Consider the following 12,495-nt stretch of genomic DNA (forward strand, 5'->3'; position numbering starts at 1 on the left):
GTTTATTATAAAATATATTGTATTGTTTCATCCACGATGTCACTCCTTATTTATCAAATTCATGAGCATATGTTCCACCAGTCACTGGGCACATTTGAGATCAAGTAGTTCTAGGAACTCTGCTGCTATCCATGAGGGGAAGTTTCTCCTGGAACCACACACACAGAAGGCTTGTGTTTCTGTTTGCTGGTAGCAGCGTGCCGTACACTTGTGTCACTAATGGTTGCTTTTGTTCCTACCCTGAAGTTGGACCTAAAAAACAAAACAAGAACAGCTTTTTAAGAACTATGACTTTCCCCAGTTCCACACACACAAGATGGTGGTGGTGGTGGGGGGGGCCTTCCTCCAACAATTCTCAGAACTTTGAAAAAGTTCCTCTGGTGCAAAAGCTCTTCAGAGATGAGGGCAGTAACGGTGACACTTCTTCTTGAAACAGTTCCCTCCAGGTCAGGACCAGACGTCATTATCGGGGATCTCGCAGACAGAAGACGACTGCTCACAGTCTGCCCCCACCTCCCCGTGTGACCAGGGTATGAACTCACTATTATTAAAGAGCAAACACGGTGACAAACAGATGTAGTCATGTTTTCCATCCTGGTCTTCATCCAGACATGAAGGAGTTGGAGAACATCCGGAAGGCTCTGTCCTTTGACCACCGCGGAGATGACCACAAAACAAACCCGTTGTCGTCTTCTTCCTCACCTGCTGCTGCCATACCAGGGGACGGACACGGAGGAGGAAGGGATGGCAGCGAAGGCGCAGGTGAAGAAGGAGAAGGAGGCCGTCCAAACGGAGAGGTTAAAAGTCATTGCACTGCAGAGACCAAGATGATGAACCTGCAAGACTTTGTGTTCATCAAGGTTTTGGGCAAAGGCAGCTTTGGAAAGGTGTGTGGACAGCAGGACACCTTTAAACCTGGTGTAGATTCTTTCCTTACCTCTGTCTTACTGATAATTTCTGTACTCTCATGTTTTGAACTGAGGTTTCATCACGTGTCCAGGTGATGTTGGCGGAGCTCAAAGGCAGCGATGAGGTGTTCGCCGTCAAGGTGCTGAAGAAAGACGTGATTCTCCAGGATGATGATGTGGACTGCACCCTGACTGAGAAACGTATCCTCGCCCTGGCCAGGAAGCACCCCTACCTGACCCAGCTCTACTGCTGCTTCCAGACCAAAGTACGAATGTTTTCCATTGTTTTTTTCACTCACCATGACATGACGGTCAAAGGAGCATTTTCAGTTTTGGTGTTAAAAATCTGCTTGTTGATTCTCGAGGGCGTCTTCAGAAAGATGATTTATCGAATTTAGCGAAATGGTCTCGTTTGACCTCATTTGAGAGTTGCAGTTATTAAGATGGAACTGTAGAAAGCAGCTTTTAAATCTTGGATTTACATTTCAGGATTATCAAAGTCGTACAGTTCTTTCAGCTACCGTTCACAGAATTGCGAGCAGAGGCGGCTCGTCTGGGTGTTTTATGACACGCGACCAATGACCTGGTCTATGTCAGTTGTCAGTTTGCACCTCATTGTCACAAATGAGAGTGATTGAGGCACTTTTGATTGAGATATAATGCAAAATGTACACCAACTGGGCTTTTCAAGATTAAATTCAAATGTCCACAAAATCCACAATTCAGATCAGATCTGGATCAAACTTTGTCAGGTGATAGTGAGTGCCAGTCTGCACCTTAGTTTCAAATATGAGAGTGAGTGGGGCATGTTTGATTAAGATATAATGTAAAATATACATTAAATGGGATTTTCTATGTTAAATTTAAATCAATCAATCAACTTTTTTCTTATATAGCGCCAAATCACAACAAACAGTTGCCCCAAGGCGCTCCATATTGCAAGGCAAGGCCATACAATAACCATGAAAAACCCCAACGGTCAAAACGACCCCCTATGAGCAAGCACTTGGCCACAGTGGGAAGGAAAAACTCCCTTTTAACAGGAAGAAACCTCCAGCAGAACCAGGCTCAGGGAGGGGCAGTCTTCTGCTGAGACTGGTTGGGGCTGAGGGAAAGAACCAGGAAAAAGACATGCCGAGAAGGGGGGCAGAGATCAATCACTAATGATTAAATGCAGAGTGATGCATACGGAGCAAAAAAAGAAAGAAACAGTGCATCATGGGAACCCCCCCACAGTCTACGTCTAAAGCAACATAACAAGGGATGGTCCAGGGTCACCCGATCCAGCCCTAACTATAAGCCTTAGCGAAAAGGAAAGTTTTAAGCCTAATCTTAAAAGTAGAGAGGGTATCTGTCTCCCTGATCTGAATTGGGAGCTGGTTCCACAGGAGAGGAGCCTGAAAGCTGAAGGCTCTGCCTCCCATTCTACTCTTACAAACCCTAGGAACCACAAGTAAGCCCGCAGTCTGAGAGCGAAGCGCTCTAATGGGGTAATATGGTACTACGAGGTCCCTAAGATAAGATGGGACCTGATTATTCAAAACCTTATAAGTAAGAAGAAGAATTTTAAATTCTATTCTAGAATTAACAGGAAGCCAATGAAGAGAGGCCAACACGGGTGAGATATGCTCTCTCCTGCTAGTCCCCGTCGGTACTCTAGCTGCAGCATTCTGAACCAACTGAAGGCTTTTTAGGGAACTTTTAGGACAACCTGATAATAATGAATTACAATAGTCCAACCTAGAGGAAATAAATGCATGAATTAGTTTTTCAGCATCACTCTGAGACAAGACCTTTCTGATTTTAGAAATATTGCGTAAATGCAAAAAGGCAGTCCTACATATTTGTTTAATATGCGCTTTGAATGACATATCCTGATCAAAAATAACTCCAAGATTTCTCACAGTATTACTAGAGATCAGGGAAATGCCATCCAGAGTAACGATCTGGTTAGACACCATGCTTCTAAGATTTGTGGGGCCAAGTACAATAACTTCAGTTTTATCTGAGTTTAAAAGCAGGAAATTAGAGGTCATCCATGTCTTTATGTCTGTAAGACAATCCTGCAGTTTAGCTAATTGGTGTGTATCCTCTGGCTTCATGGATAGATAAAGCTGGGTATCATCTGCGTAACAATGAAAATTTAAGCAATACCGTCTAATAATACTGCCCAAGGGAAGCATGTATAAAGTGAATAAAATTGGTCCTAGCACAGAACCTTGTGGAACTCCATAATTAACTTTAGTCTGTGAAGAAGATTCCCCATTTACATGAACAAACTGTAATCTATTAGACAAATATGATTCAAACCACCGCAGCGCAATGCCTTTAATACCTATGACATGCTCTAATCTCTGTAATAAAATTTTATGGTCAACAGTATCAAAAGCAGCACTGAGGTCCAACAGAACAAGCACAGAGATAAGTCCACTGTCCGAAGCCATAAGAAGATCATTTGTAACCTTCACTAATGCTGTTTCTGTACTATGATGAATTCTAAAACCTGACTGAAACTCTTCAAATAGACCATTCCTCTGCAGATGATCAGTTAGCTGTTTTACAACTACCCTCTCAAGAATCTTTGAGAGAAAAGGAAGGTTGGAGATTGGCCTATAATTAGCTAAGATAGCTGGGTCAAGTAATGGCTTTTTAAGTAATTGTTTAATTACTGCCACCTTAAAGGCCTGTGGTACATAACCAACTAACAAAGATAGATTGATCATATTTAAGATTGAAGCATTAAATAATGGTAGGACTTCCTTGAGCAGCCTGGCAGGAATGGGGTCTAATAAGCATGTTGATGGTTTGGATGAAGCAACTAATGAAAATAACTCAGGCAGAACAATCGGAGAGAAAGAGTCTAACCAAATACCGGCATCACTGAAAGCAGCCAAAGATAACGATACATCTTTGGGATGGTTATGAGTAATTTTTTCTCTAATAGTCAAAATTTTGTTAGCAAAGAAAGTCATGAAGTCATCACTAGTTAAAGTTAATGGAATACTCAGCTCAATAGAGCTCTGACTCTTTGTCAGCCTGGCTACAGTGCTGAAAAGAAACCTGGGGTTGTTCTTATTTTCTTCAATTAGTGATGAGTAGAAAGATGTCCTAGCTTCACGGAGGGCTTTCTTATAGAGCAACAAACTCTTTCCAGGCTAAGTGAAGATCTTCTAAATTAGTGAGACGCCATTTCCTCTCCAACTTACGGGTTATCTGCTTTAAGCTACGAGATTGTGAGTTATACCACGGAGTCAGACACTTCTGATTTAAAGCTCTCTTTTTCAGAGGAGCTACAGCATCCAAAGTTGTCTTCAATGAGCATGTAAAACTATTGACGAGATACTCTAGCTCCCTTACAGAGTTTAGGTAGCTACTCTGCTCTGTGTTGGTATATGACATTAGAGAACATAAAGAAGGAATCATATCCTTAAACCTAGTTACAGCGCTTTCTGAAAGACTTCTAGTGTAATGAAACTTATTCCCCACTGCAGGGTAGTCCATCAGGGTAAATGTAAATGTTATTAAAAAATGATCAGACAGAAGGGAGTGGCCACAAGATTTGTAATCTGGATCAGATCTAGATCAACATTTGTCTTTTTTTTTACAGAGTTATGAATTTTTGAAAATTTGTTCAATGTTAACAGTAGGATTTTTACAATTTTCCAAGATTTTTCCAGACTTTGCACTTTGACCTTTGAGCTTTTAAATTGAATCAGTTCTGGCCTATCAGGATATGAATAATCAGTAAGAAAATAACTGAGTAAATAAATTGAGTCTGTGTGCCAAATAAATTCATTCATTCATTCAAATCATAACGATATATGAAAAAGAGTGGGCTCCAGGCTGTTCACAAACAAACAAATAAGCAATCAGGGGTGAAAACGTAAAAATAAAATAAAAATCAGCAATTCAAGTTGATAGTCTGTGGACCACCAGGGGGCAGCATCAGTACAGATATGAATTTATCCTTCAGGACTCTGACAACTTGAACTCTGTCAAAACTGGTGTTTACAGAAAAGTCATTGTCGTGTAAAAGTGGATAAATATAGAGTAAAATATTTTAATTTAAGAACAAACCTTTGGGTGCTCTTTGAACCTGGTGGTTGGGGTGATTATCACACACCACAGCGGGCCTGTTTGCTGTTCTCAGTCCATCTACTTAAACACAATGTGTTCCAGTGGAACATACCAGGATCAGGGTCAGAATGTAAAAGAAAGAAGAAAAAAACAAATCTGACACCTTGCTGTGAAATGATCTTGAATCCATGCTGTGTTTTGGGTTCTCCTGATGGTTCCACAGAGTTCTGTGGAGATCACCTGAAAGGTTTCAGTGTAATCGTGCAGAAGGAGGCAGGTCAGAACTGACCTGGATTTCGTGGTCAACACCTCAGAGCTGCTCCTCTTCATCCTGTCTTCAGCTTTCAACACATAATTATTCTATCAACTTTGTAAAATTAGCTCATAACCGATATCACACGACAAATATTTTTCTGAAAACCTTTTGCTGAAACCTGACGTCTTCTACCTGGTTGACATTTCTAGAAAGTGCTAAAAGCAGCTTGTGTCTTGACGCCGTGATCCAAAAATCTGACGTCCACTCAGTTGCTAAGTTTGGTTTATTTATTTGTTTTTCTTTTGCCCTCATGTTTCACTTTTCCTGCACTTTCACCGTCTTCACTTAGCAGCTAATTCATTCGGTCGTACCGCTTGTGGACATTAGCAGCCACGCCCGCTAAAGCTGACTAGCCACACGAGGCCACTGTCAAGACGCGGCACACTGATGCCGTGTTGTGAGTCCACATTTCCGGGTGTGTGTTTTGTGTTCTGAGATCTGCAATCATGTTGTGCTGATCTTCCGAGTCTTTTGACGGCAGCTTGAGTTTGACGGCGCTGCACAGGTGTTAGCTTTTATCTCCAAACAACACAAAGTGCAGCAGGTATTTATCAAGCCTGAACATTTAAGGTCAAACTCAAATGAAAACAGTGTTGTTGAAGTATTTATTGTGTCATGTTGTGTGCTGAGGTTTGTTGTGTTACACAGGCGGCTGTGGTCTTGGTAACCACCAGACCGCGGCTGTGGGAATAAAAGTAAGCAGAAAAACAAGCACATTTCAAGCTGCATGCAACTTTCACTGGATCCACTGTCATCATCATTTTCTTGTAGTAGAGGACCTAGTTGAGACATGTAGGAGAAGATAACTCAGCTGTTCTACATTGTTCACACAATACAACGCAACTGTGTTTGAGGTAACACTTGGGACAGAAAAGGGCGTGGTCATTCTTGGGCTGTTCGTCTAGGATAGAAATTTCGTCACATATCCCAAGTTGTTCGTTGAAGTCATATTGGAGCTGAACCCGTTAGCGCCCTATAAACACCCTGCTGGGCAGGACGGCTGCATCACACACCAGGACTGCACAGTGCTGTCAGCCCATCCTCAGTTTTCTCTCTTCGTCAGGCATTTGGTAGAGACCCCCTGCTGGCCGCACGGCTCGACCAACAGCAGGCTCATGCTCAGACTGACGGCAAACACCAGAACTCACTCAGAAGCGCATAAAGCTTCCTGCCCAAGATCTGATTTGCCACCTTCACTCTGCCGCTACAGTCACTGTACATATACAGTGAGGAAAATACGTATTTGAACACCCTGCGGTTTTGCAAGTTCTCCCACTTAGAAATCACAGAGGGGTCTGAAATTTTCATCTTAGGTGCATGTCCACTATGAGACATAATCTAAAAAAAAATCTGGAAATCACAATGTATGATTTTTTAATAATTTATTTGTATGTTACTGCTGCAAATAAGTATCTGATCACCTACCAACCATCTAGAATTCTGTCTCTCACAGACCTGTTAATTTTTCTTTAAGAAGAACTCTTATTCTGCACTCTTTACCTGTATTAATTGCACCTGTTTGAACTTGTTACCTGTATAAAAGACACTTGTTCACACACTCAGTCAATCACACTCCAACCTGTCCACCATAGCCAAGACCAAAGAGCTGTCTAAGGACACCAAGGACAAAACTGTAGACCTGCACAAGGCTGGGATGGACTACAGGACAACAGGCGAGCAGCTTGGTAGAAGACAACAACTGTTATGATTATTTATTACAAAGTGGAAGAAACACAAGATGACTGTCAGTCTCCCTCGGTCTGGGATTCCATGCAAGATCTCAATTTGTGGGGTAAGGATGATTCTGAGAAAGCTCAGAACTATACAGGAGGACCTGATCAATGACCTGAAGAGAGCTGGGACCACAGTCACAAAGATTACATTAGTAACACATGATGCTGTCATGGTTTAAAATCCTGCAGGGCAGCAAGGTCCCCCTGCTCAAGCCAGCACTTGTCTAGGCCCATTTGAAGTTCACCAGTGACCGTCTGGATGATCCAGAGGAGGCATGGGAGAAGGTCATGTGGTCAGATGAGACTAGAAAGAGCTTTTTGGAATCAATTCCACTTACCATGTTTAGAGGATAAGAACAACCCCAAGAAAACCATCCCAACCGTGAAGCATGGGGGTGGAAACATCATACTTTGGGGGTGCTCTTCTGCAAAGGGGACAAGACGACTGCACCGTATTGAAGGGAGGATGGATGGGGTCATGTATTGTGAGATTTTGACAAACAACTTCCTTCCCTCAGTAAGAGCATTGAAGATGGATCATGGCTGGGTCTTCCAGCATGACAATGACCCCAAACACACAGCCAGGGCAACTAAGGAGGGGCTCCATGAGAAGCATTTCAAGGTCCTGGAGTGGCCTGGCCAGTCTCCAGACCTGAACTCAATAGAAAATCTTTGGAGGGAGCTGAAACTCCAAACCTGAAAGATCTAGAGAAGATCTGTATGGAGGAGTGGACCAAAATCCCTGCTGCAGTGTGCAAACCTGGTGAAAAACTACAGGAAATGTTTGACCTCTGTAATTGCAAACAAAGGCTACTGTACCAAATATTAACATTTATTTTCACAGGTTTTCAAATACTTATTTGCAGCAGTAACAAACAAATAAATTTTTAAAAAATCATACATTGTGATTTCCGGATTTTTTTTTTTTTTTTTTTTTTTTTAGATTATGTCTCTTACAGTGGACATGCACCTAAGATGAAAATTTCAGACCCCTCCATGATTTCTAAGAGGGAGAACCTGCAAAATCGCAGGGTATTCATATACTTATTTTCCTCACTGTACATATATTTATATAATTTTAAGTTTCCAATGAAATCGCTACATTTTATTCAGGTTCAAGTTACAGGAGAACCAGTGTCGCCGACCGAACGGTCCTCCTAAAAATCGGTCACCCCTGATGACGCGGTTCACGGATTATCGCCTCCTTTCTGCATATCTGAAGCTTTTGTCCAACAAACATTTCCACATATATTCAGCATTATTTCATTTCATCATAAAAGGCGGCGAAAGCGATCAGAGCGTCATAGCTAAACGAGCTGCTAGCCGATGTGATCACTGAGTGTTGGACATTTCAGAGCGTCACCGAATTTTGTCTTGTCTCTGCTTAAAAATGACTTTAGAATGATTTAAGAGGTTTTACCTTCATCATCTGATGGTTAATAATCCCATTAATCCATTTGATTGCTTTGTGTGAAGAGACTCCGTCTCAGACGAGCTGCTGTGGTCCGAAATGACACATGCACAGATGCAAAAGGCGGACCGATTTTTAAATCAAATCAATTTTATTTATATAGCGCCAAATCACAACAAACAGTTGCCCCAAGGCGCTTTATATTGTAAGGCAAAGCCATACAATAATTACGGAAAAACCCCAACAGTCAAAACGACCCCCTGTGAGCAATTACTTGGCGACAGTGGGAAGGAAAAACTCCCTTTTAACAGGAAGAAACCTCCAGCAGAACCAGGCTCAGGGAGGGGCAGTCTTCTGCTGGGACTGGTTGGGGCTGAGGGAGAGAACCAGGAAAAAGACATGCTGTGGAGGGGAGCAGAGATCAATCACTAATGATTAAATGCAGAGTGGTGCATACAGAGCAAAAAGAGAAAGAAACACTCAGTGCATCATGGGAACCCCCCAGCAGTCTAAGTCTATAGCAGCATAACTAAGGGATGGTTCAGGGTCACCTGATCCAGCCTTAACTATAAGCTTTAGCAAAAAGGAAAGTTTTAAGCCTAATCTTAAAAGTAGAGAGGGTGTCTGTCTCCCTGATCCGAATTTGGAGCTGGTTCCAGAGGAGAGGAGCCTGAAAGCTGAAGGCTCTGCCTCCCATTCTACTCTTACAAACCCTAGGAACTACAAGTAAGCCTGCAGTCTGAGAGCGAAGCGCTCTATTGGGGTGATATGGTACTATGAGGTCCCTAAGATAAGATGGGACCTGATTATTCAAAACCTTATAAGTAAGAAGAAGAATTTTAAATTCTATTCTAGAATTAACAGGAAGCCAATGAAGAGAGGCCAATATGGGTGAGATATGCTCTCTCCTTCTAGTCCCTGTCAGTACTCTAGCTGCAGCATTTTGAATTAACTGAAGGCTTTTCAGGGAACTTTTAGGACAACCTGATAATAATGAATTACAATAGTCCAACCTAGAGGAAATAAATGCATGAATTAGTTTTTCAGCATCACTCTGAGACAAGACCTTTCTAATTTTAGAGATATTGTGCAAATGCAAAAAAGCAGTCCTACATATTTGTTTAATATGCGCATTGAATGACATATCCTGATCAAAAATTACTCCAAGATTTCTCACAGTATTACTAGAGGTCAGGGTAATGCCATCCAGAGTAAGGATCTGGTTAGACACCATGTTTCTAAGATTTGTGGGGCCAAGTACAATAACTTCAGTTTTATCTGAGTTTAAAAGCAGGAAATTAGAGGTCATCCATGTCTTTATGTCTGTAAGACAATCCTGCAGTTTAGCTAATTGGTGTGTGTCCTCTGGCTTCATGGATAGATAAAGCTGAGTATCATCTGCGTAACAATGAAAATTTAAGCAATGCTGTCTAATAATACTGCCTAAGGGAAGCATGTATAAAGTGAATAAAATTGGTCCTAGCACAGAACCTTGTGGAACTCAATAATTAACCTTAGTCTGTGAAGAAGATTCCCCATTTACATGAACAAATTGTAATCTATTAGATAAATATGATTCAAACCACCGCAGCGCAGTGCCTTTAATACCTATGGCATGCTCTAATCTCTGTAATAAAATTTTATGGTCAACAGTATCAAAAGCAGCACTGAGGTCTAACAGAACAAGCACAGAGATGAGTCCACTGTCTGAGGCCATAAGAAGATCATTTGTAACCTTCACTAATGCTGTTTCTGTACTATGATGAATTCTAAACCCTGACTGAAACTCTTCAAATAGATCATTCCTCTGCAGATGATCAGTTAGCCGTTTTACAACTACCCTTTCGAGAATTTTTGAGAGAAAAGGAAGGTTGGAGATTGGCCTATAATTAGCTAAGATAGCTGGGTCAAGTGATGGCTTTTTAAGTAATGGTTTAATTACTGCCACCTTAAAAGCCTGTGGTACATAGCCAACTAATAAAGACAGATTGATCATATTTAAGATCAAAGCATTAATTAGTGGTAGGGCTTCCTTGAGCAGCCTGGTAGGAATGGGGTCTAATAGACATGTTGATGGTTTGGAGGAAGTAACTAATGAAAATAACTCAGACAGAACAATCGGAGAGAAAGAGTCTAACCAAATACCGGCATCACTGAAAGCAGCCAAAGAGAACGATATGTCTTTGGGATGGTTATGAGTAATTTTTTCTCTAATAGTTAAAATTTTATTAGCAAAGAAAGTCATGAAGTCATTACTAGTTAAAGTTAAAGGAATACTCGGCTCAATAGAACTCTGACTCTTTGTCAGCCTGGCTACAGTGCTGAAAAGAAACCTGGGGTTGTTCTTATTTTCTTCAATTAGTGATGAGTAGTAAGATGTCCTAGCTTTACAGAGGGCTTTTTTATAGAGCAACAGACTCTTTTTCCAGGCTAAGTGAAGATCTTCTAAATTAGTGAGACGCCATTTCCTCTCCAACTTACGGGTTATCTGCTTTAAGCTGCAAGTTTGTGAGTTATACCACGGAGTCAGGCACTTCTGATTTAAGGATCTCTTTTTCAGAGGAGCTACAGCATCCAAAGTTGTCCTCAATGAGGATATAAAACTACTGACGAGATAATCTATCTCACTCACAGAGTTTAGGTAGCTACTCTGCACTGTGTTGGTATATGGCATTGGAGAACATAAAGAAGGAATCATATCCTTAAACCTAGTTACAGTGCTTTCTGAAAGACGTCTACTGTAATGAAACTTATTCCCCACTACTGGGTAGTCCATCAGAGTAAATGTAAATGTTATTAAGAAATGATCAGACAGAAGGGGGTTTTCAGGGAATACTGTTAAGTCTTCAATTTCCATCTAAGGTATGATTAAAGTGGTCGGTGGACTCATTTACATTTTGAGCAAAGCCAATCGAGTCTAACAATAGATTAAATGCAGTGTTGAGGCTGTCATTCTCAATATCTGTGTGGATGTTAAAATCGCCCATTATAATTATCTTATCTGAGCTAAGCACTAAGTCAGACAAAAGGTCCGAAAATTCACAGAGAAACTCACAGTAACGACCAGGAGGACGATAGATAACAACAAATAAAACTGTTTTTTGGGCCTTACAATTTGGATGGACAAGACTAAGAGTCAAGCTTTCAAATTAATTAAAGCTCTGTCTGGGTTTTTGATTAATTAATAAGCTGGAGTGGAAGATTGCTGCTAATCCTCCACCTCGGCCCGTGCTACGAGCATTCTGGCAGTTAGTGTGACTCAGGGGTGTTGACTCATTTAAACTAACATATTCATCCTGCTGTAACCAGGTTTCTGTAAGGCAGAATAAATCAATATGTTGATCAATTATTATATCATTTACTAACAGGGACTTAGAAGAGAGAGACCTAATGTTTAATAGACCACATTTAACTGTTTTAGTCTGTGGTGCAGTTGAAGGTGCTATATTATTTTTTCTTTTTGAATTTTTATGCTTAAATAGATTTTTACTGGTTGTTGGTGGTCTGGGAGCAGACACCGTCTCTACGGGGATGGGGCGGACCGTTCGGTCTGGTACACCGATTATATATGAAAACTAAACATCCAGTCCAGTGACATGAAGTCCCTTCAGCTGCTCCCTTGTTTGCACTCGGGGTCGATATATATATATATATATATATATATATATGGTTGTGATTAAATAACTTGTGATGGATGTCTTGTGTAACAGTTCAAATGAGGAGGAGCTAAATTCAGTGAGGTCAAAATGTTTTGTGAGCTTCTGCGTCTTTGTGTTTATTTTAACAGAATGTTCTGGAGGACTCGACTGTAATGACGCCGTCACCTCCTCAGTTTATTCATTCCTGTTATTTTCCTCAAAACAAACACGCTGAAACACTCAGCAAGTTCTGAACATTTTTTTTAATGGTTCTCATTTTCCGTGACACGCACACGTGCAGACACGCACACACCAATGTAGAGGTGCACATGTACAGATACATACACATTGACATACAGACGCACACGTACAGATGCACACAGTGACATTCAGGCGGATATGTACATTACAG

The 12,495-nt window shown here is 41.2% G+C and overlaps 1 protein-coding gene across 2 annotated transcripts in view; it reads left to right on the forward strand.

The window, feature by feature from the left end:
- LOC117523126 (protein kinase C epsilon type-like) overlaps positions 1 to 12,495 on the forward strand; it is a 110,457-nt gene that overhangs the window by 59,519 nt on the left and 38,443 nt on the right. Inside the window, exons 9-11 of one of the 2 annotated variants that reach the window (XM_034184544.1) lie at positions 437 to 530; positions 610 to 887; positions 983 to 1,174. In XM_034184544.1, coding sequence (XP_034040435.1) covers positions 437 to 530; positions 610 to 887; positions 983 to 1,174 — 564 coding nt within the window. The remainder of the gene's footprint in view (positions 1 to 436; positions 531 to 609; positions 888 to 982; positions 1,175 to 12,495) is intronic. The other variant, XM_034184545.1, reaches the window with a different exon arrangement.

The sequence above is a fragment of the Thalassophryne amazonica genome, chromosome 13 (genome assembly GCF_902500255.1).
Source record: "Thalassophryne amazonica chromosome 13, fThaAma1.1, whole genome shotgun sequence".
In the NCBI taxonomy this organism is placed as follows: Eukaryota; Metazoa; Chordata; class Actinopteri; order Batrachoidiformes; family Batrachoididae; genus Thalassophryne; species Thalassophryne amazonica.